General features: G+C 42.1%; 2 protein-coding genes across 3 annotated transcripts in view; both read right to left on the minus strand.

The window, feature by feature from the left end:
* Positions 1–5,583: 5,583 nt before the first annotated feature.
* LOC115167743 (zinc finger protein SNAI2-like) lies at positions 5,584–7,914 on the minus strand. Its single transcript, XM_029722383.1, has 3 exons — positions 7,764–7,914; positions 6,264–6,875; positions 5,584–6,129 (listed from the first exon to the last, which is right to left on the minus strand). The coding sequence occupies exons 1-3, from the start codon at positions 7,849–7,851 to the stop codon at positions 5,948–5,950; spliced, it is 882 nt and encodes a 293-aa protein (XP_029578243.1). The 5' UTR covers positions 7,852–7,914; the 3' UTR covers positions 5,584–5,947.
* A 1,343-nt stretch (positions 7,915–9,257) lies between these two features.
* The window catches only part of LOC115167390 (B-cadherin), a 57,774-nt gene continuing 41,775 nt past the window's right edge, over positions 9,258–25,256 (minus strand). For both annotated transcript variants that reach the window (XM_029721784.1, XM_029721783.1), the window contains exons 3-16: positions 16,643–16,884; positions 16,279–16,419; positions 16,025–16,180; positions 15,787–15,931; positions 15,504–15,676; positions 15,266–15,394; positions 14,970–15,155; positions 13,193–13,437; positions 12,913–13,055; positions 12,583–12,807; positions 12,274–12,492; positions 12,014–12,144; positions 10,376–10,516; positions 9,258–10,190 (exon numbers count right to left, since the gene is read on the minus strand). In XM_029721784.1, the coding sequence (XP_029577644.1) occupies positions 9,984–10,190; positions 10,376–10,516; positions 12,014–12,144; positions 12,274–12,492; positions 12,583–12,807; positions 12,913–13,055; positions 13,193–13,437; positions 14,970–15,155; positions 15,266–15,394; positions 15,504–15,676; positions 15,787–15,931; positions 16,025–16,180; positions 16,279–16,419; positions 16,643–16,884 (2,483 nt within the window). In that variant the 3' untranslated portion in view covers positions 9,258–9,983. The remainder of the gene's footprint in view (positions 10,191–10,375; positions 10,517–12,013; positions 12,145–12,273; positions 12,493–12,582; positions 12,808–12,912; positions 13,056–13,192; positions 13,438–14,969; positions 15,156–15,265; positions 15,395–15,503; positions 15,677–15,786; positions 15,932–16,024; positions 16,181–16,278; positions 16,420–16,642; positions 16,885–25,256) is intronic.

The following is a 25,256-nucleotide window of genomic DNA, read 5'->3' on the forward strand; positions in this document are numbered from 1 at the left end:
GTTAAAGGTCAGGGCATGGAAAGGGAATGTTGTGAGCAAGCAGCCCTTGGACGAAAACAATCTCAGATATCAGTTGGAAAATAGGGCGGGGGCGTTGGCTGATTTCAACGGGCCTCTAAATGTTACCAAGCTGCACCTGTTCAGGCCTGCAGGGCTTTTTTTCCACAACAAGTGGACAGATATAACAAGCCCCTGAATCGCCCCATCCCCAGTCCACAGCAGCATAGTGGCAGGGTTTTGGTATCAAGTGCAACACATAGCATTCATACGCAGTGTGTCAGGGAGCTACAGGAGCAAGATATATTTATAAACACTCACTGTGGAAAATATTCCACAAATCTGAATCGGTGCAAGGCTGTGCTGAGGTCGTTCATAAAAATATCCCACCAGGCCAGATAGCATCCGCTGGATAGACTAAAAATAACCCCACTTTGTCTTCACAGGGGCTATAAGTAGCAACTGGGATTGTATTACTATGATACTAGCAATGGAGTAGTGGCATGCTTATTATAAACAGGTTATCCAGTATTTATAGGCCTAAACGTTTGTATTAATATCCATATAGACATGACCCGGCTGGATATCCCCACCCGGCTGGATAAGTCAAGCTGAGCTTGCATGCACTCATGCTTTGATGACGTTGTCATGGCAACGGGTGGATGTAGGTAGTAGTGTCCATGATGCTCTCATGGGCCAACACACACTGGAAAAATGTCAACTTTGACCCACTCGCTAACCCCAAATCTTAAACCTGGTGCCGATATAGGATTCTTCTTTTGTCTAAAGGCTGTAGGTACTATCCCTAATTTACAGCGCCATTCTAAATGGATCTATTACCAGATGGTCTTTAAAACTCTTCATTGATTCAGATTTTCCAATAGACTGATACTGTATGACCCCATGCCACATCGGCCTATTGGAAACCAGTTTGAAAATAGATAGATACAGTGCCTATTCAGATCCATAGGATTTCTTCACATTTTATTGTGTTACAAAGTGGGATTAAAATAGATTTATTGCCATTTTTTGTCAACAATCTACACAAAACACTCTGGAATATCAATGTGTGTCACGTCCTGACCATAGTAAGTTGTTATTTTATATGGTAGAGTAGGTCAGGGCGTGACAGGGGGTGTTTGTCTGTTTTTGTATTTCTATGTTTAGTTTCTAGTTTTTGTATTTCTAGATTAGTTTGTTTGGCATGACCTCCAATTAGAGGCAGCTGGTTGTCGTTGTCTCTAATTGGAGGCCATATTTAAGTTGATGTTTGTGTCACTGGTGTTTGTGGGTGATTATCTTTTGAGGAGTATGTTTTCCTCTCTGCGTCACGGTTTGTTGTTTTTGTGGTTTCAAGTTATTTATGTATTGCATTCAGTTTCACATCTAATAAATATGTGGAACTACGAACACACTGCATTTTGGTCCGCTCCTTCGAACAGCCGTGACAATGTGGAAGAATTCTATATTTTTTTTTATTCATACAAATAAATAACTAAAATATAGTCGTTGCATAAGTATTCAGCTCCCTGAGTCAATACGTTAGAAACACCTTACGTTAGAAACACCTGTGGCATCGATTACAGCTGTGAGTCTTCTTAGGTAAGTCTATAAGAGCTTTGCACATCTGGATTGTGCAATATTTGCCCAGTATTATTTTCAAGCTCTGTCAAAATGTTAGGGATCATGGTAGCAACTTTCAAGTCTTGCCATATAATTTATTGCAGATTTAAGTCAAAACTGTAACTTGGCCACTCAGGAACATTCACTGTCTTCTTGGTAAGCAACTCCAGGGTAGATTTGGTTGTAGGTTATTGTCCCGCTGAAAGGTGAATTCATCTCCCAGTATCTGGTGTAAAGCAGACTGAAGAAGGTTTTCCTCTAGGATTTTGCCTGTGCTTCTCTCCATCCCGTTTGTTTTTATCCTGAAAAACTCCCCAGTATTTGCCAATGTCAAGCATACCCATACCACGATGCAGCCACCACCATGCTTGAAAACAAGGAGGCAGTTACATAGTGATGTGTTGAATTTGCTCCAAAGGCTTTGCATTTAGGCCAAAAAGTCTATTCCTTTGCTGATTTTGTTTTTGCATTATTACTTTCGATGCATATTTTGGAATATTTTTATTCTGTATATTTGTATTCTTCTTTTCACTGTCATTTAGGTCATTATTGTGGAGTCACAACAATGTTGTTGATCCTTCCTCAGTTTTTCCACCACAGCCATTGAACTCTGTAGCTGTTTTAAAATCACCAATGGCCTCATGGGGACATCCCTGTCCTGCAGCTCAGTTTAGAAGGATGACTATCTTTGATGTGTCTGGGTGGTTTAATGCATCATCCACAGCATAATTATTAGCTTGACCATGCTTAAAGAGATATTCAATGTCTAATTTGTTATTGTTCCCATCTACCAATCACTGCCCTTCTTTATGAGGCTGTCGAAAAATCTCCCTGGTCTTTGTAGATCAATCTGTTATTGAAATTCAATACTTGACTGAGGGACCTTACAGATGTTGTATGTAGGTGGGACAGAGGAAGGGTTAGTCATTCAAAAATCATGTCAACCCCCATTATTCCATACAAATAATTATGGGATTTATTAAGCCAAATTTTACTCCTGAACTAATTTAGGCTTGCCTAAACAAATGGGCTAAATACTTATGCAACAACTATATTATAGCTATGAATGTTTTATTTATCTTTTTTTCATATCATTTTTCTTCCACTTTGACATTACAGATTATTTTGTGTAGATTGTTGACCAAAAAATGACAATTAAATCCATTTGAATCCCACTTTGTAACACAATAAAATGTGAAGAAATCTAAGGGGCCTGAATACTTTTGCAAGAGCTTTTATCAAGCGCATGATATTCAAATACGACAATGATGCATTTTAATTTGTGTCTGTTGGTGGAAATACAGACTAATTTAATTCTGTTTAAAGTCAGTTGTGCTTCAACATTCAAAAACATTTTACAGACAAATCACTGATTCATCTTCCTTCACCTCTCTTCTCTAGAATATGTGCTTTCCATGATTTCTGTGATGTTTTGGGTCTTTGACATGAGTTTATCGTGAGATAGCTGTCACTAGTTTTATCCAATGCACATAAATACAATCTAATCTCTAATCTACAGTAGATTCTAATCTACAGTAGATTCTCATCACTACCACCAACTGATCAAAATAAATGCTCTATATATATCAAAGCACCTTCTCTATCTCGATGGACGGGAACTCGTCGACCTCTATGCTATCAAATCATCCCATGGGCGGATACGCTGGCTGTATCCAGCAGAGTAGCAGGACAAGTGGAGATGAGGGTGAAATCCCCAGCAGCTGAGAAACCGTATTGGGTGGGGGGGGTTACTGGTAGGCAATACCTGGATCAGGCCCAGGGATTGTTCCAAAGGGAAACAACGAGGCACAGCTCTATGGAATTGTAGAAAGCTAACTCACTCGCTCGGAGCATTGGAAACTCTCTAGGTTCCACTCATCTTTGCCAGGGACCTGAGAGAGACTGGAGGCTCCTGTCAGCCCACCCCAGGAGCTAGAGTTTGGCCAGACCCAATTCACACTGGGTCAGAAATAGCCCCACTGCCTCTATTTTTGACCCATCTGCTGCTGTATGGGTATCAGGTCCGTGCCTCTCTTGCCCTGGCTACAGGGTATTTATAGGGTGAGAGGGGTCTTTTGTGGAGTCACAGTAGCTATAGTTAGGAGCTGCTGTGGCGTCAGCTGACGCACACGTCATGGAGAACGGCAACAGAGGTCAAGATCACGTCTGGAGCCAGAGCCTTGTGTTTGTCTACCGTCCTCATCCTCTGGGTCTGTCCAGTAAGGCTGGTCAACGTTTCTACCAAACCTCAAACGGTTACATTCATAATGATCTCCACAATGTAAGTAGTAGTATAAGTTGTCCATGGTTGACCGGGTCCATGGTGTCCTGCTGCTAAAGAATTATGTTGGTATAAATTTAGTACGTCAGAAAGGTGAAGGATGGGCTGAGACGGCTCCAGGCAGGATATGCTGAGAAATGCGTCTGCCATGTCAGTCTCCACTAAAATCCCCCAGCAACACCCCAGGGAGCTGTGACAGTGGTGCCAGAGCCCTGCCACACGGGGCCTGGACTCCTGAAAACACTGGCCTGGCTCGATGGGCTCTGCTCTGCGTGGGCTTCCTGCTAAGTCATGGGTTTTGTGACCCAAGACACCATTTCTCCCCCAACTTAGAAACTTCCAGGTGTCTTTTTAGTCCCACAACTATGCCACCTACTGTGTATGTTAACATTTCATTCATTTAGCACAGGGTTTCCCCTGGGTGCACGTTTTGGGTTTTGCCCTGGCATTACACAGCTGATTTAAATAACCAACCCATCATCAAGCTTTGATTACTTGGGGGGGGGTTTGCGAAACCCTGATGGCAGACACTCTTATACAGAGCAATTCATAATATGTGCAATCAATGTATATTTTAACATTTAGCACATTGATATTTTTATTTATTCACCCTTTAGGGATTTTTTTATTTTTATTATTATTAAATGAGTGGTGGTTATAACAAGAAAATAACTTCATTTTTATTGGTCAAAAGGGGTTGACCCTCTCCAGTTGCAGGTACTGTACATAGCTGGCTATTGCTGCCATGGCCGTATATATGTGAAACAGTGTACAAGTAAACAGTTGACAAACATTTAATTGCCGGCCAGTGCCAACACAGCATCCAATCCCCATTCCTCCTTCTACTCTACCGATCATCTACCAGACAGCCAAGTTGCTCCACAACCTGCGCGTGTTTGGAGTGCCTTGGGACATGCTTGACATGTTTGGGATTCTGCTGGAGAAAAGCAGTGTTTCTCCTGACTGGCAGTGAGAGGCCATGTGTTTGGGGAGCTCTCTCCACTCAGCTGCTCCACCTGTGCTGAGCAACTGGAGTCGACCCAGCCCCCCCCGCAAGGCCTGGCATGGCGCCACCGCGGCATGCAGCTGGCCTCCCTCCACCTGCCAATGAACAGATATATATAATACGAGTTTTCCATGCACCTTTACAAATGGGAAACATCACAGTTTTATTTAGACTCTTAAAATATCCTCCTTCACCAGCTGCCCTCCAAAAATACTTTAATTAGCTGAGGGATTTAAATGCTCCCGTCTCAGAGACCCCTGAGAGATCCTGCCTGGGGATAGGGGTGTCACAAGAACACTGCCAGAATGTCACCCACACTATCTGTTTTCCGTTTATCCTAATTGCTTTATTCTCCAGTTTCCTGTGCGCCCATGATGATTTTTACAGTTCGCCAGTGATCTCACAATGCCAAGAAATGGTCGTAAAGTTGGAACGTGCCGAGTCACTGATAGCAAAGTGATAACATGTAGTCCTCAGCATTTGTTTTGATTTTAGAAAAGTGGGTTTCTTCAATATTTTTTTACTTAGACTAGGGCTTGTGTTTTCATCTCAGTGGTTCATGTCTCACATGATTATGCATGTTTTCATATTTTCGCATAATACAAGGCAATTGTAAAAAAAATATATATATATTTATTGTTTTTAAACAAAGTTCATACAAAATTGTATACTCCAGCTATACATTTCCTCAAAAGGCACAGGTAATCATCAATAACACAATCAAATACTTCAAGGCTTTTACATTTCAAGTATTCTTGGCAGCATGCGATAACAACTTTTGTCATTTTTTTCTTGATGTCAAACAACTACTTCATATGTCAAATATATGACATAAGAAAGTCTTTGGACACAGTCCATTGTGCTTATTTCATGAGCTTGATATGTCGGAGAACAAAAACAAACAGTAGTCAGAGCTCCGTGTCACTAATAGCAGTCGATCTCCAGTGCTTTGTGAGGGAAGTCTGATTTTAGTAGAACCAGACATAGTCTAGGCAAGTAGGCAACAGGCACAGAGTGGGCAGCACTGGCAGTAAATGGCATCAGGACAGTGGGGAGCAGCCAGCCTCTTCATGCTTGGAGAGCAGAGATATCCTGGAGAAGGTTTTGGAGCAACTCTTGCACTGGTATTTCTTGATGTCAGAGTGTGTCTGTAGGTGTGCTCGGAGGTTGGAGCGGTCAGCAAACGCCCTGCTGCAGTGTGGGCAGGAGAAGGGCTTCTCACCTGAAAAAAGGAATTGATCAACTCAGAGCCCTAGTGGGTAACTGAATATGGGACGGTGTGAAGTCTAGCTCAATTCATGAAGCAGGTGAATAAAGGTAAAAAGTGTTGCCGGCTGTACATTACTCTGTCCGTACCTGTATGTGTGCGAATGTGTCCCTGGAGCAGCCAAGGCCTGGAGAAGGCCTTCCCACAGAGCTTGCAGACGCAGGGAAGTGTGTGTGTTCGGATATGCATCTTCAGAGCTCCCAGACTCACGTACTCCTTGTCACAGTACTTGCAACAGAAGTACTTGTGACACTGCCACTCACAGTGCAACTGCCTGTGCTTGGCCAGCCCAGAGAAGGTGAAGTAGGCTTTGTGGCAGTCAAAGCATTCAAAGCGCTCCTGACTAACACCAGAGTGGACAAGGCCCAGGAGGGGATTAGGCATGCTGCCCCTCTCCTCCAGGTGTCTGAAGTCCTCTGAGAGCAGGAAGGTCTGGGGTTCCATGGTTCCCAGGGACTTAAGTCCAGACTGTGAGTCTCTTAGCGAATTGTTGTGAGACACTGACAGGGGGTAGGTGATTTCCTGTGTTGAGCTATGCAGGGACAAGCTGGTGTCCCTTGAAGGCAGCCTGTCTACCTTGGGAGAGGGCATGGAGGCTGGTGTGGGGATGAGACTTGGCCCTGGCAGCCAACCCTCCAGGGGCTGAGGAGTGCTAGGGATGTAACAGGGTACCTCAAGCTGGACCAGGCTGGTGTGGAGTGCTGTAATGACACAAACACCATTTTATGTTAAAACTGTTTTACAAGTACGCGCAAATGTTTTAATCATGCTCTATGAGAACAATTAGGTATCATTTAGTAATACGTTAAAACGTATAGTTAAACATTTGACATTAATTTACAATATTAGGAGCAGTCTCAAAGTACTGAGGGACTGTATTGTGCATATCGATTTGCATAACTTCCAAAGTTCCAATGCATTCCCATAGCATAGCCAACTGCCACTATTATATTTTCCTTACAAAAAACTCATCTGATTTCAGTCACATACATTTTCTTTTCCACTTCTATAATGGTAATCTTGACAGTTCAATACAGGAGGGTGGGAGGCTAGCTCGCTTTAAGGGGTGAATTGGAACAAAAACACAGACCTAAGGCACATTTCGGGGGTAAAAGGAGCCTCGGAGGGCACTACATTAGCCTCTTGAACGCACTTAATAGGACCCTCCAGATCCCAGAAGGAGGGACTAATAATACTCTTCTTTTGTGTGACAGATTTTGCACCTGCTAAACTCCAAAACCGCATTTGATGTATTCTATTCCAAGGTATCAGTTTAATCCATCATGATTTACTTTCCTATAACGAAAATAATTTTAGACTATGCTGAAACCATATTGTTTGAGTTATAGGCCTAGTGTGTTCAATTACTCAAAGCAAAAATACAATTCCTTTTTAAAATGGACTATGAATGGAATAAAATAAATAACGATAAATTCATATTTTTTTTATGAAATAATGCAAGATATAGCCAACAGACAAAATAGCAAAGGTATTCACATTGGTATTTAATTTTTTATAGAACTAGATGAGAATATATAACACAACGAAAGAAACGTATAATTTAAGTAGATTTTAAAAGTTAACTGTACCGTCTGCTTTTGAATCCAGAATTCCATAGTTTGGCTTCTTATTAGTGAGATGTTTCTTCACCAGAAAAGACCTTGGCATCTTTATCATATAGCTCTGTTATTGATGAGTCTGCAGAGCCGCAATAATGTAACAAGTGAGTGCTCGTTGAGTAGGATGACCTGTTGAATAAATAGCTGTTACTTGGAGGCTGTCTTTTGCCTTGCATTCTTCAGTGGAGTGGAGAGAGTCAGGTGCAGCGGTCGCTGAGAATTAGCATACACACCCTGTCGGACCAATTAGAATGAAAGGACAAGTGCATGGGGGCGGCACCTCTGCGTCGATCAGCATACCCCAACAAAACAGGTGCATCGCAACACAGTAGTCTGCAAGCCCGTAGACAGGCGATCTGAATTGGCCCTGCCTGGCTGGCTTTAGAATTTGTCAAAAAATATTGCCTAACCGGTATTTATTTTTCCATACTCGTTTTTCTTTATTCTACAAACTTTCTCATGGTATAGCAAAAAATGTCAAATAAATGTGCTTTTTGGTTGAACTAGCCTACAAAAACTTCCTACACCGTCATAAAACACGTGCTCAAAGTCCAGACCTATGATTAGGGCAAATGACGGTGTTAATTTGAATGAAAGCACTTTTTTGGTATCCTATGCTTAGTTTTATAAAAAGACAAACTTGAAGTGTTACGTGAGAGGCTCCTTGTCTATTATTCTCAGTTTCTTTCCATGTCTCATTTGAAAGGTTTGGAAACCAAGAGTATTCCTGGACCAGTCATTTTCCATTCCATGAAGTGCATCCTATTGAGACAGCCAAACTTGCGTTCAAGGAGGGGAGGTCAGGGGGGTAGACAACTAAAAGCAACCAACCTTAACTGTTTTTTATTTGAGATGTGTAACAGATCACTGTGGAAAAGAATACAAATACAATGACCTTAACCACCTACTCCTGAAGGCTAAGACAAAACATAGTTTAAAATTGCGCCTTAAATCATATGCATGAGTAAACGTCTAAGGTAGCCTATAAATGGTTTGAGCCCTGCTGATTGCTTTATTTATTTAACTAGGCAAGTCAGTTAAGAACAAATTCTTATTTTCAATGACGGCCTAGTAACAGTGTGTTAACTGCCTTGTTCAGGGGCAGAACAACAGATTTGTACCATGTCAGCTCGGGGATTCGATCTTGCAACCGTTCGGATACTAGTCCAACGCTCTAACCACTAGGCTACCCAGTCGACTGATATGACACAGCTATGACAAGACACATTTTTATTGCTCTAATTACATTGGTAACCAGTTTATAATAGCAGTAAGGCACCTCAGGGTTTTGTGGTATATAGCCAATAAGCCACGGCAAAGGGCTCTGTCCAGGCACTCCGTGTTGCATCGTGCGTAAGTACAGCGGTTAGCCGAAATATGTTGGCCATATACACCACACCCTCCAGCCTTATTACTTAAATATAATTTGTACAATCTGTTCTGCGGGACAAGGAAATGCCATCATTCATTGACCAAGACCTGTTTTATTCAATTGTCGCCATCTAGTGTCTCAGCTGTGAATTTGAATAATTGAGCTCAAAATAAGACAAATTACAATGTATTTAATACAAATATTCACATCCATCATTGTACCAAAGGGATATATTTAATTTAAAAAAGCATAACTGTAATAAAATAAAAAGCAGAACTGTGAGCTTCTTCAGGAAAAAAAAAAAAGAGTGATTAATATGAAAAGGAATAAAACAACCCAAACTTAGTTGTTTATCAAACATTTTTAAAAGCATTTATTGAGCTTGATAATTAATCTCAGTTAACAAAAACATCGTAAGGCTGATTTGGCTTTCAGTAACTTCAATTTCATGCCAAAGGATAGTCATATATATATAAAAAAAGAACTTCGATATGACGCCAAAATAGAAGCATATTAAATTCAAGTACAATCTGGGGTTGTTAAGAGTCCATTAGAAAGAACTGCTGAATTGTGTAAAATCCATGTCAACATCCTGCTAGTGCAGAGCCAAGAGTATGCCACCCTCCCCATGCTGAAGACGAGCATTGAACACATTTTTTCTAAAATGGTCCCATGTCTGCACAAATCAAATTGCCAAACTGTAGATGTGCCCAAAACGCATAAAAAGGGGAAATAAAGAAAATGTCTTCAGTCTACAGACCAAAGTGTAGAGAACCGGACAGTTTCCAAGCAAAAAGGTTTAGTGGCTGACTGACATCTCAATCCTCTCCTCCTCCGTACATGTCAGACAGCTTCTTGAAGCGCGGGCCCCACTCTTGAAGGAGGTCGTAGTCCTGGTCGTCTCCTGAGCTGGAGGAGTTGAGGGAACTGAGGGAGCCGGCCTCAGAGCCACCTCCTTCATAGTCAAACACCAGGAGGGAATCGTAGGGAGGAGCAGTGGGGTCGTTGTCAGCTGCCTTCAGGTTCTGGTCAACAGAAAGATTACATTTTACCACCTTGGTGAATATACAGCACAAATTCTAAACATGCAAACTGACATTATCCATGTCAAATCCAGTTATTTCCTTGACAAATCGTCTCCAGAAGACCTATATATGACCTTAACTGTGCATTCTACTCATAGTATAAATCAGTTCAAGACTTTACTCACATCATCAATGAAGTTGCCTATGTCGGCTGGGTTGGCGGGTCGTGGACGATACTCTGGCCGGGCCATGGTTGGAGCGATGTCATTACGGAAAACATCAGGACGGTTATCCAGACCTCTGTGCAGAACGCTCAAGTCGAAATCCTGAAGGTGGAAAGATGTACAGACACATATTACAAGACCAGAAACAAAAACATTGAGTGACAGATGCAATGGTTTGCAACAACATGTACATCACAATCATAAAAATAATAATTGACCCTTGGGAAAGCCTAGTCCAGGGTTCGTCAACCAGGTTTGGTCTCAGGCCAAATTGTTTCTGAGCCAACAAACCAGAACATAGTAAATATTTAATATTAGCACAATTATTTGACCTACACAACAAATTTAACATGTTTAACACATGATTATTAAATAAACTCAGTGCCAAAATAATTTTGATCTGATTAATCAATTTCTGTGCGTTGATTGGTGGAAAAAAAATAGTCTACGTAGCCTACACTACTTTTTTTAACATTAACATTTGTTCAGAACAATTTGCTTGATAGCAAGATAAAAGGTCGATCTCAAAGTATCAAGGTGGCTAATGAAAATCGAAGTTGATAAGAATGTACAGAGAGATGCGTTCATCTTTTCCCAATGCCATGCCAGTGTGTCTTATTTGCAGTGAAAATAACACTGTTTGCAAATAATTAAATCTCAGACGTAATTATGAATCTAAGCATAAAACTTTCAGTGTCCTTCCGCCCCATAGAGGCCAGACGCTAAAAAATTTAATTGTTAACGGCAAGCTGCACAGCTTTTTGCGGACATATTCTGCAACTTAAAACAGGTTATATCTGTGGGAAGTGGGAAACAGTCATGGAGAAATTTGAGTTCTTTACTAGGAAGCTGGAGTTGTTCGATTTGGACTTGTCATCTGGAAGGCTACTGCACCTCAGCACACTGAAGACACGACAGGCAGAGGGACCAGGCCGCAGCATTGTCAGAGGTGATGGAAGATTTCACCAAGCAGCTGAGAGACAACTTATCCACCAGATTTGAAGACTACAGCATGCCAAAGGATATCATTGCGTTTGTACGTAATCCTGTCAGTCCGCCCAGGTGGAGAATTCTCCTCCCTTGCTAAAAAAAAAAAAAACGATACCCTTGCTGGATGAGGCCACAAAACAAACTGAGCTGATTGAATTCCAGACATCGAGCTGTGTGCGCGTTTTGGGTGGCATGCTCAGAGGAATACAGCACAATAAAGAAACATGCATTTTTTTGCGCTAACAATGTTTGGATCGACTTACACCGGAAAGTCCTCATTTTCCTCTATGAATGCAATATACTCAGGACAGGAACCGGCTTTCACAAAGTTAATCGAGGACTGCCTGCACATCAAAATCACATTAATCCATCAAACCCGACATCCACAAGATTGTGTCAGAGGGGAAATGCAACTTTAATTAAGTAACTTAGTGGCCTATATGACTGCATTTAGTAAATACTAATATTGTGAGAGCTTATCCAGGGACATATCAAGCTGTCAAGCTGACAGTATGTTCTGTTTGTTCTGTCGAAAAACAATTTGAGACAGTTGGGGAACCCTGGCCTAGTAGGCTTGTTCTGAGCTAGTCTGGTGAGCTCTCCCCTCACCTGGTCATCCTCGCCACCTCCCTCCTCGTCATAGTAGTAGATGTTGTCCCTGACATCGTCCTCCTGCAGCAGAGGCTCCTTCTTCTCACCACCTCTCTTCCTCAGGAACATGAGCAGCAGAAGAGACAATACTGGAGCACAACAAACACAGGGCTTTAACACACTAGCACTTCACTGTGTATTAACAATTACATATGTACGCGTCGAGGACAGCATTTACTAAACACATTAGTGCCGGGTTAAACAAATTGACAACTTACATAGGAGTAGTAAGACTGCTCCTAGAATTCCCAGAATGCTAGAGATGCCGAAGCCTGCTACAGCTTTATCGGTGCACTGGACATCCGCTCCTTTGCAGTCACAGACGGAGGCCTGGATGGTGCTGTCATGGTGCAGGCCCTGGTTGTCAGACACTCTCAGGACAACCGTGTAATCTCCACTGTCCAACATAGTCTTCAGAGTCAGGATAATGCCAGTCTCTGAAATGGAAAATGGGTAACATTGAACCACGCAATTGTTTTAAAAAAAGGGGGAATAGTACTTTAGTTCTAGGAAAAATCAATGCATACTTGTGTCGTTCATTCTGGCAGTCCAGTTAGAATGGGACGACCCCTGAAGCTGTACGGTGTACGGAGCAGTGAAGCCCGCACCATCTTTATCAGTGACTGACAGCAACTGTGGGGAGGACTCCTTGTTGCAGACCCTGATCACAGTCTCGTCAATGGTTGGAGCATTATCATTCACATCCTCCAGCTCTATGATAAGGGTGCCAGTGCCAGTTGCCGGGATTTCATCTGCAAATCCAAATTAGAGCACTGTCACTCAAAGGGTCAAGTTCAGGGTGTGGTCATTTACTACATTTTAAATATTAACATTAGAAAAAGGGAAAATTGAAATACCGTTGTCGATGCCCAGAACAATAACAGAGTATTTGTTGTCTTGGACAAAAGTGGATTCTCTGTCCATGAGGCTCTTGACTTTGATCAGCCCAGTGTCTTTGTTGATACTGAGCCATCCAGCATGATCATTGCGTATCTTGTATCTGTGTAGTAAATGTAACAAAATGAATTAAATTAAAAATAAAGAGCATTGCTTACAACCTGTACAGTCATCACTTGAAAAAAAATGTCCCTCTTTAAATCTTACAAAACATAATTGTAAATGAAGTTCTAATCTTACGTGACTTCCTGATTCCTTGCAGTGTCTGGGTCTGTGGCTGTGTACCGAACCAGGTCACTGTCAACAGGGAGGTCCTCAGGTTTCCTGATAATCTTCTCCACTGGGGTGAAGACTGGAGCTTCATTCACATCCTCCACATTCACTACAACAGTAGCAGTGGAGGTGGGCATGCTGATTGCGAATGGGACTTCATTCTGCACAGTGACCAGCAGAGTGTACTTGTTGTTCTTCTCAAAGTCAAGCGGCTGTGTTGAAAGAATAGAAAAGCCCATCAACATAGGAATCCTTCAGACATAGAATCAGGATAATGGCGTTTATATCTACAAGCATACTCTCCCCTACACATTTATTTGGACAGCGTAGCCAAAACCTTTCATTTGGCTCCTTATTCCAGGATTTTATGTCAGATGTTTCATATGAAGCAACGGTACAAAACATAACTTTTTATTTAGGGCATTTTCATAAATATCCATTTGACCATTTATAAATAAAAGCACTTTATGCATCTTGTCCCTCCCTAAGTCATAGGTATTTCTACAAATTCAGAGTATTAAAAAGTAGTCAAAGTTGAGTATTTGGTTCCATATTCCTCGCACGCCATGACCAAGTCAAGCTTGCAACTACAAACTTGGATGCATTTTCAGTTTGTTGTGCCCAATAGAAATGAATGGTAAATAAGAATCACTTTTATTGTAAATAAAAATGTTTCTGAACAACTTTACATTATGTGGATGCTACCATGATTACAGATAATCCTGAATGAATCGTGAATAATGATTAGTGAGAAAGTTTGAGGCAAAAAGTTCATACCCCCAAAACATGCTAAACTCTCACCATTCCCAAAAAAACATTTGGGGGGGTATGTAATTCATCCCTTGAACTCTCATCGTGATTCAAGTCATTCATGATTATCCATAATAAAATGGTAGCATACACACAAATGTAGAAGGGTTTAGAAACATTACATTCTTATTTACAATAAAAGAGACAATACATTATTTGCCATGCATTTCTATAGACCCCTTTCTGTGTTTGCTGCACGAGGGCAATATGCAAAGAAAGTTGGTGGCCTTATAGAACACCAGCAAAAAAAAAGCCTATATTTACATGCTCCTTATGAGTGCATTTCAAACTACTTATAGATAAAAAAAAATAAAAAAAGGATTTTAAGACTCATGAATGCCCTGTTTAATATAATGTTTGTGTCATTGCAAATCAACTGCATTATATACTTAACACAACCAGTAAAATGGCCCTTTGGCTAGCTTTTGCTACAGCATATCATAGAGCGTTAGTATTCTAGCTAACAACTGCTGCATCCAAAATTGTTATTTTGCAAAGTTCACAACCAAATATAATCTTAGTGACTGTTCAAGGAAGAACCAAAACATTGTAAGTGTATGAGAACCCCAAAAAGTTTATTTCGAAGTAATAAAAAGTTGAATCTAGGCCATGTCGAACGGGCGCAGATGGCGATGGCTTTCTTACTGCCGACAAAAGTCGTGAGCATCTGGGCACGACGTCAAATTAAAAAAAAGTTGTTGTGTACTGTTGGCTCATATGAAACATTGGATCTCTAATTTAAAAAAAACGCTAGAATATAGAGTCAAATTAAAAGTTAGCGTCACTGTCAAAATAAATACAAAGGGGAGTGCAAATTGCTTCTTCCAGGACAACATTCCAGAATAGCAGCTAAAAAGCTATATTGACAGGCTGCTTTTGCTACGCCTCCAGTGTAGCAGCTCAAATACATCTATAGGAGAGGATTTCAACATACCTTGGCTGTTGTAATGACGCCCTCCAGCTTGCTAGGGCCTGTGCTCACGTTGAAAAGGCCTTGAGGGTCCCCGTCAACTATCTTGTAGGTGGTGGCCCAGGCAGAGGAGTGAGGCTCATCTCCATCAGTCACTGGCATTTTCACCACCAAGGCATCCACTTTATTCTCTGGGACTGACACGGTGTACTGCAAAGGAGAGAAGCATGATTATAAAGCAACAAAGAAAGGGCAATTCCATCGCGTGTTAAAACCGTTGTAAGTCTTCAATTTTAAATCGTCTTCAGAAATGTGCTTACCGAAGGCGTCACAAACTGTGGCGCATTGTCATTGCTGTCCGTTACTGTAATGATGGCTTTGCCAAAGCTGGTAAGACCATTTCCCTCCATATCGGCAGCTTGGATTGCCAAAGTATATTTGGGAATTTTCTGAAACAAATTAAGTAGCAAATTAAGTCATCGTCACAAATGAAACGCAAGTAGAATGTACACAATGAATAAATGATCAACAAGACTATTGATTTGAAAGGAGACCAACCTCTCTGTCCAACCCAGGTGCATTAACCCGAATCCCTCCAGTCACAGAGTTGATGACAAACATGTTGGGGCTTGGTAGTGGAGGCTCCTGACTGAGAATGGTGTATCTGACATCAGAATTGGCAGAGCCCTCCTCATCAGCATCAGTGGCCGTTACCTGCATGACCTCGTCACCTGAACAGAGTGAGGGAAAAAAAAATTACATTCTGAATCGTCCTAGCATAATTTTCCTTAAAAAAAAAACATCATTAAGCATCGTAAATACTGAGTGCGTGTGAACATACCTGGTTTTGATGCTTCAGGAACTGTTCCCATAAATGGATCTTGGGTAAATACAGGTTTGTTGTCATTCATATCGATGACTTTCACAATGATCTCCATGGGATCCTCAGCTACACCTGCACCCACTGCAACAGCATGGGCTAGGAGCTAGAGAGAAAGGTAACGACAAACAGTTTAAAACTACATATAAATCAGTTTTCAATTAAGTCAAGGGAAGAAATTAGGATATGCGAACCGTACAATGTATTTGTCTTTTTTCTCCCTGTCCAAGGGCTCGGTCACATAGAGATTCCCAGAGTTTTTGTCCACAGTGAAGATTCCCACAGGAGGTAGGTCTGCCCCAGTGCCAGTGATGCTGTACTGGATCTTCACCTCTTTATCATTGTTGGACCTGATCTGGTTTACAAGGATAATAGAATTCACGTCAATGAGGAAATATCCAACACTGATATTAGAGTAACGGAAAAACGATCCTTAACCTACAAGACACTTACCTGCACCATAATCTGGGGGAAGGGGCCTCGGTCATTCTCTGGGAAGTTGATGGGAGGAATGACCCAGTCCCTCTTCCTTCTTTTCAGACCTCCTGAAGACTTGGGGAAGTTCAGAACAGGTAGAGACAGACTTCCTCCTGGCTGTGGAATTGAAACAAACACCATGAAATATCAAGTCCATGGTTTGACAAGCACCAAAATACATACATAGAGTATTTTACAAAAACTGCAATCAACCTGAAAAAAAAATCTGTTTAAATTACATATTTCCAGCTACACGTCATTGAAAACACTTCCAGAGATGCAGTTTCCCATCTATCCACTAGAGGACACCATAGTCTCATTAATTTAACCAGTCGTATACCTTGGGCTGGGTGGTCATCTCATGGTGATTGTGGTGGTGGCCATGTCTGGCCTCATGCAGCACTCTGACTGGAACCGTGATCTTCTTGCCCTTGGACAGGGTAGAGACATAGAACTCCTTATGTCCATTATGCAGAGTCAGCCCCCTCTTCAGTTTCAGCGTCCCGTCGCCATCTACTTTGAAGCGTGAATCCTCGGAGTGAAAGAGAAAGCTGGTGCGGCTGGTGCAGTCATCAAAAACCACTGCAAGGTCAAAGAGAAAGGTGGTCAGAGGAGATTTTAAAAGTAATATGCATGTGGGCCTAAAAAGTAAACATTGAAAGCACTTCAGTAACAAGAGTAGATTTAAAGCACCGTCACAATCTCAATTTATAACATCAGTGGGTTCTTGATGAACTGATAAGCTCCACCACAGACTCTCTCAGTAAATGTATAAATGGAATACTGGTCATAGTAACAAAGCAGCAAAATGGCCTTAAAAAAAAAAACCTAGGCCTAGTCGCCTCATGATCGCAGTCCTGATCTGCAGCAAAGACATTATGCAGGGCTTATTATTTACACAATGTAAAAAAAAACACGTCTGACTTGCAAAGGAGTAAATTGACCCATATCCTCATGTAAACTATTAACATGACATGTATAACTAGTACTGTGCAACTTAGAACAATATACAATGTACCAGGTGGAGATTAAGCTGTCATGGTATACAAGTAGTCTACCAGAATTATCCTGTGTGGACAGAGAGCAGAGTTGACTTGCCCAGCCCTGGGTTGAGACTCAAGGACAGACGGCAACATCTGGTTTCACATGACTACTATAAACATCCTGAGGCATAGGCCTAGCTCTACAAAGAGGTCTGAATGTCTCATTATGCCCCTATTATCTTACAAAAGAAGTTGATTGAGTATTATTTAGAAACCCCAAATCAAGACACCTCTTTCCAGCCTAATGAACTGGCTAAATGTTATGCAGAAATTGTGCAATGACAAACAAAACAAGAAATGTGTGGTTGAGAAAGATATGGAAGTGTTGTTTTCAGAAGTAAAACTGAACTGGATGTATGCCACAGTAGCCACTTCTGCTCATTCTATTGATAGTTAGGTACTAGAGAATCAGGTAGGTAGAGGTACAGCAACTACCACTCTTTAGCCAAGACCTTCCATGTAGCTCAGTTGGTAGAGCATTTTAATGAGGGAAATAAGTATTTGACCCCTCTGCAAAACATGACTTAGTACATGGTGGCAAAACCCTTGTTGGCAATCACAGAGGTCAGACGTTTCTTGTAGTTGGCTACCAGGTTTGCACACATGTCAGGAGGGATTTTGTCCCACTCCTCTTTGCAGATCTTCTCCAAGTCATTAAGGTTTCGAGGCTGACGTTTGGCAACTCAAACCTTCAACTCCCTCCACAGATTTTCTATGGGATTAAGGTCTGGAGACTAAGGTCCTGGAGTGGCCTAGCCAATATGCTTCTTCTTGAGCCACTCCTTTTGTTGCCTTGGCCGTGTGTTTTGGGTCATTGTCATGCTGGAATACCCATCCACGACCCATTTAATGCCCTGGCTGAGGGAAGGAGGTTCTCACCCAAGATTTGACAGTACATCGTCCCTTTGATGCGGTGAAGTTGTCCTGTCCCCTTAGCAGAAAAACACCCCCAAAGCATAATGTTTCCACCTCAATGTTTGACGGTGGGGATGGTGTTCTTGGGGTCATAGGCAGCATTCCTCCTCCAAACACGGCGAGTTGAATTGATGCCAAAGAGCTCCATTTTGATCTCATCTGACCACAACAATTTCACCCAGTTGTCCTCTGAATCATTCAGATGTTCATTGGCAAACTTCAGACGGGCATGTATATGTGCTTTCTTGAGCAGGGGGACCTTGCGGGCACTGTAGGATTTCAGTCCTTCACAGCGTAGTGCGTTACCAAATTGTTTTCTTGGTGACTATGGTCCCAGCTGCCTTGAGATCATTGACAAGATCGTCCCGTGTAGTTCTGGGCTGATTCCTCACCGTTCTCATGATCATTGCAACTCCACGAGGTGAGATCTTGCATGGAGTCCCAGGCCGAGGGATATTGACAGTTCTTTTGTGTTTCTTCCATTTGTGAATAATCGCACCAAATGTTGTCACCTTCTCACCAAGCTGCTTGGCGATGGTCTTGTAGCCCATTCCAGCCTTGTGTAGGTCTACAATCTTGTCCCTGACATCCTTGGAGAGCTCTTTGGTCTTGGCCATGGTGGAGAGTTTGGAATCTGATTGATTGCTTCTGTGGACAGGTGTCTTTTTTACAGGTAACAAGCTGTGGTTAGGAGCACTCCCTTTAAGAGTGTGCTCCTAATCTCAGCTCGTTACCTGTATAAAAGACACATGGGAGCCAGAAATCTTTCTGATTGAGAGGGGGTCAAATACTTATTTCCCTCATTAAAATGCAAATCAATTTATAACATTTCTGGCATGCGTTTTTCTGGATATTTTTGTTGTTATTCCGTCTCTCACTGTTCAAATAAACCTACCATTAAAATTATAGACGGATCCTTTCTTTGTCAGTGGGCAAACGTACAAAATCAGCAGGGGATCAAATACTTTCCCCCCACTGTATGTGGTAAAGCTGAAGTCCAGCGCAACAAAGAACATTAGGGGCCTCCCAGGTGGCACAGCTAGCACTGCGATGCAGTGCCTTAGACCACTGTGCCACCAGAGATTCTGGGTTCGAGGCCAGGCTCTGTCGCAGCCGGCCGCGACCGGGAGGTCCATGGGGCGACGCACAATTGTCCCAGCATCGTCCGGGTTATGGAGGGTTTTCCCGGCAGGGATATCCTTGTCTCATCGAGCACTAGTGACTCCTGTGACGGGCCGGGCGCAGTGCACGCTGACCAGGTGTTTCCTCCAACACATTGGTGCGCCTGGCTTCCGGGTTGGATGTGCATTTTGTCAAGAAGCAGTGCGGCTAGGTTGGGTTGTTTCTCGGAGGACGCATAGCTCTCGACCTTTGCCTCTCCCGAGTCCGTACGGGAGTTGCAGCGATGAGACAAGACTAACTACTACCAATTGGATACCACGAAATTGGGGAGAAAATTTTAAAAAATTAATTAAATTAAAAACAGGCCACCTGTAACAAAAACATTTGTTTTACAACTGGCTGTCTCATTTTCGTTGGTGGTAAATCAGGCCTAACTAACACTTGTGTCATCTGCAAACTTGATGTGGTTGGCTACGCAGTCATGGGTGAACAGGAGTGGGATAAATGGAGATTATCGTGACTCAATGGTCAGGTGGTATTTGACTGCGGGCATGCCTCATTACTGCCGGTGTGGCAGTAATACGGCCACCACAACAGCCCTAGGTATAGCCCATTGACCATATGAACTGAAAATGTCTTTGGTACGCAATTAGTCTAGCTAGGCTATACTCAAATAAACAAATTCTAGTAATTGCCTTTGAGTGTGGACTGTATTATTATGCAAACTGGATGTTCTGTTCCATTATGCTACACTCCAAACTTTCTATCCATGACTCAAGGAGAGAACGTATAGGCTTAGGTGATGAATAGCCTAGTAACAGGGCATTTTCATAAACAATAGCCTGACATTAACTTTAGCTACAGAATCTCACCACCGTGCATTACATCGCCTCCCCTGTCAACAGTTTAATGATACACATTTTGTGAAAACATGTTACTGTCGATGTTCCCAAACAGATTTCACTTGTTTCCAAAATTAAGCACTAGGGAGCTGCAGAAACTGGGTTGGAGAGCCAATGGCATAGAGTTTGGGCAGAATATCACCTGTCACACAGCAAAAGGCTGCATGCTCCTCAAACAGTGACTGTTGCAGAGTGAAACTAGTGTTCTTATAAACCCAGACATTTCTATATGCAATCACATGTGAAAGCAGTTGGTTGCCGCTAAAAACAGGATCCCAGCTGCTACTATATTTACTTCTCAGCTGTTAATATTAAGCCGGAGCAGACTACCTGGCAGGAGTGAAAAACGAACTACTACTGTATTTATTTCTCAGCTGTTAATATTAAGCCGGAGCAGACTACCTGGCAGGAGTGAAAAACCAACTGCGGGAAAGTGGCCTCCAGTCACTATTCAAGTGCATACAGATGACATCTATTTTTTCTCCTGCCAATTTGATAAAGCAAAACAAATTAGACATATTTGTAAAAGACAAGATTAAATTGAGAATAGTCTGATGGGTGAAAATATGATCTCTTGAGAGAACAGTGTGTGCAGCCGGAAGAAAGCTTTTTAGAACTTTGTCAAATAATTAATAGCCTATAGTCGCATCAGGGGTCAATTTAGAGTTCAGAAGTCTGCATATTCAAAACGCAGACCATCAACAAACAAAAAAACCTGCATTTTAAACCATGTCACCTGCGTTTATTGAAAGTCAGTGTTTTTTGCTACAATAGAGTGATCAGGGACGTGCAATTATAGTTTTTCACACAAAACAGTGTCACACGACAGAATATAGCTTCATTTTGATCAGATGAGAACAGAAGTGCAATGCTATTTGGCTAGCAGCCATATAAGTAAATGAGCTTACAATTAAAAAGCAAGGACGAAGCATGGCCATCATATATAAGATATTTATCATAGAATGTAGCCAGCTACATTTAATGTTTTGCTTGAAGTTAATCTTGCATTTAAGACAAAGTAGGCTACAATGAGAAAAGAACTGGAGAAAAGTAGCTACACATTCAAATAACTGTTTGTGAATTCTCATTGGAGTGGAGAAGTGCAAAGGAAGCACAAAATTAGTCTGATGCCGAGCAGAAATTACAAAAAGAACAATTTTAGATCTGCGTTTACAAAACGCAGCAAGATACTTCAGCATTCTTTTTTTCCTGGTGTGAAAAATGCATAATTCTGCACTGAGACCCCTGATCATGCAGCCCATATAAACTCAGCAAAAAAAGAAACATCCACTCACTGTCAACTGCGTTTATTTTCAGCGAACTTAACATGTGTAAATATTTGTATGAACATAAGATTCAACAACTGAGACAAACTGAACAAGTTCCACAGACATGTGACTAACAGAAATGGAATAATATGTCCCTGAACAAAAGAGGGGGGGTTCAAAATCTAAATTAACAGTCAGTATCTGGTGTGGCCACCAGCTGCATGTTAAACCGGAGTAGACTACCTGGCTGGAGTGAAAAACAAACTGCAAAAAAGTGGCCTCCAGTTGCTATTCAAGTGCATACGGAAACCATGTATTTTTTCCCTTGCCAATTTGATAATGAACCATTCTAAATCAAAACAAATGACATATTAGTAAAGACAAGATTAAATTGAGAATAGTCTAAAGGGTGAAAATATGATCTCGAGAACAGCATGTGCAGCCTGAGGCAAGCTTTTTTTTGCGACTTTTTCAAATATTCAATAGCCTATAGTCGCATCAGGGGTCCATTTAGAGTTCAGAAATCTGCATTTTAAACCACGTCACCTGCGTTTTATATTGGAAGTCGTGTTTTTTGCTTCAATAGAGTGATCAGGGATGTGCAACTATAGTTTACATTCACACAAAACACATTAGTGTCACATTTGGCAGAGAATAGCTTAATTTTCAGATGACAAAGTGCAACACTATTTGGCTAGCAGCCATATAAGTAAATGAGCTTACAGTGAACTTTTTGGCAAAAACAATGCATGGCCATCATATTTCGAATGCTACATTTCCTACAGTTTTGCTCGAAGTCAATCTTGCATTTTTTTCCCCCTAGAGAAAAATAGGCTACACTGAGAAAAGTACTGGAGTAGATTTACAGTCGAATGCCCGTTTGTGAATTCTCGGAGGGGAGATGTGCAAATTAAGCACAATCTGCTGGCCTAGGTGAGGACTTGAGTGAACAGGGAGTACACACCCCTGAGGGGCCCGTGTTGAGGATCAGCATGGCAGACGTGTTGTTGCCTACTCTTATCACCTGGGGGCAGCCCGTCAGGAAGTCCAGGATCCAGTTGCAGAGGGAGGGGTTTAGTCCCAGGGTCCTTAGCTTAGTGATGAGCTTCATGGGCACTATGGTGTTGAACGCTGAGCTGTAGTCAATGAACAGCATTCTCACATAGGTATTCCTTTTGTCCAGGTAGGAAAGGGCACTGTGGAGTGCGATTGCATCATCTGTTGGAGTGGTATGCGAATTGGAGTGGGTCTAGGATAACCGGGAAGATGCTGTTGATGTGAGCCATGACCAGCCTTTCAAAGCACTTCATGGCTACCGACTTGAGTGCGACGGGGCGATAATCATTTAGGCAGGTTACCTTCGCTTCCTTGGGCACAAGGACTATGGTGGTCTGCTTGAAACATGTAGGTATTACAGACTCGGTCAGGGAGAGGTTGAAAATGTCAGTGAAGACACTTGGTCCGCGCATGCTTTGAGTACACGTCCTGGTAATCCGTCTGGCCCCGCGGCTTTGTGAACGTTGACCTGCAAAGGTCTTGCTCACTTCAGCTACCGAAAGCGTTATCACAGTCATCCAGAACAGCTGGTGCTCTCATGCATGCTTCAGTGTTTGCCTCGAAGCGAGCACAAAGGCATTTAGTTCGTCAGGTAGGCTCGAATCACTGGGCAGCTCGCATCTGGGTTTCCACTTGTAGTCCGTAATAGTTATCAAGCGATGCCACATCCGACGAGCGGCAGAGCCGGTGTAGTAGGATTCAATCTTAATCCTGTATTGACGCTTTGCTTGTTTGATGGTTTGTCTGAGGGCATAGCGGGATTTATTATAAGCATCCGGATTAGTGTCCCGCTCCTTGAAAGCGGCAGCTCTAGCCTTTAGCTTGATGCGGATGTTGCCTGTAATCCATTGCTACTGGTTGGGATATGTACATACGGTCACTGTGGGGACGACATTGATGCACTTATTGATGAAGCCGATGACTGAGGTAGTAGACTCAATGCCATTGGAAGAATCCCGGAACATACTCCAGTCTGTGCTAGCAAAACAGTCCTGTAGCGTAGCATCCGCATCATCTGACCACTTCCGTATTGAGCAAGTCACTGGTACTTCCTGCTTTAGTTTCTGCTTCTAAGCAGGAATCAGGAGGACAAAACTATAGTCAGATTTGCCAAATGGAAGGTGGGGGAGAGCTTTGTATCCATCTCTGTGTGTGGAGTAAAGGTGGTCTAGGATTTTTTCCCCCCCTGGTTGCATGTGACATGCTGGCAAAAAAATTGCTATAACCGATTTAAGTTCACCTGCATTAAGGTCCCCGGCCACTAGGAGTGCTGCTTCTAGCTGAGCATTTTCTTGTTTGCTTATGGCCTTATAGAGTTGGTTGAGAGCGGTCTTAGTGCCAGCATCGGTCTGTGGTGGTAAGTAGAACGCTACGAATAACATAGATGAGAACTCTTGGTAGATGGTGTGGTCTACAACTTATCATAAGGTACTCCACCTCAGGCGAGCAATACAGCGAGACTTCTTTAATATTAGACGTTATTATTGACAAAAAGACACACCCTCAACCCTCGTCTTACCAGACGTAGCATCTCTGTTCTGCCGGTGCATGGAAAATCCCGCCAGCCCTATATTATCCGTGTCGTCGTTCAGCTACGACTCGGTGAAACATAAGGTATTACAGTTCTTAATGTCCCGATGGTAGGATAATCATAGGTCATCAATTTTATTTTCCAATAATTGCATGTTAGCCAGTAGAACAGATGGCAGTTTACTCACTCGCCTACAGATTCTCAGAACGCAGCCCGATCTGCGCCCTCTTTTCTTCACGCAAATGACAGGGATTTTTTAAATATATTTAACTAGGTAAGTCAGTTAAGAACAAATTGTTATTTACATTGACGGCCTAGGAACCATGGGTTAACTGCCTTGTTCAGGGTCAGACCGACAGATATTTTCCTTGTCAGCTTGGGGATTTGATCTAGCAACCTTTCGGTTTGGTTCCCGCTAGAGAACAGTATAGCCTTCTCAGATTCGTTAATAAAGGAAAAAGCTTCTTCCAGTTCATGGTTTGTAATACCTGTTCTGATTTCCATAAGTTATTTTTGGTCATAAGAGACAGTAGCAGCAACATCATGTTCAAAATAAGTTTAAAAAAAAATTAAATGCAACAAAAAAAACTAATCAAAATAGCACATTTGGTCAGGAGCATATAAAACGTCAGCCATCCTCTTCGGCGCCATCTTAACATTCTTCATATTATGAGCCATGACCTACCTTGTTTCAAAGTAGCCTAGCCAAAGTACCACCATAAAAACGTGGAGGCAATTATTTTACAAAGACTTCCTCATACGCCATTGAAACCAGCATTTCTCTCCTGTTCTATTGGTTTTCATATCAACTTTCTTTGTCGAGAATCCAAAAGGCACCATCCTAGTCATATTTGTGAACCCATCCTAGTTGTTAAATCTTCAGATTTCCCCTTTCTAAGTTTAACAGATGATCATCTTGGTCCCATATGGAATCGCTCGCGTCAGGTGCACTGTTAATAACAAGATTTTCCTGCGAATTGCAATGGACATTTTTTGAAAATGACAATTTACATTGGCTGCTTCATTACAGGAGTTAAATGTTAACATAGCCTTTTTGCTATGAGATAGGCTTGCTAATGTTGCATGTTTCAATTAAGAGCTTAACGATAGGTTGCTA

This window comes from Salmo trutta, chromosome 29 (genome assembly GCF_901001165.1).
Source record: "Salmo trutta chromosome 29, fSalTru1.1, whole genome shotgun sequence".
Taxonomy (NCBI): domain Eukaryota; kingdom Metazoa; phylum Chordata; class Actinopteri; order Salmoniformes; family Salmonidae; genus Salmo; species Salmo trutta.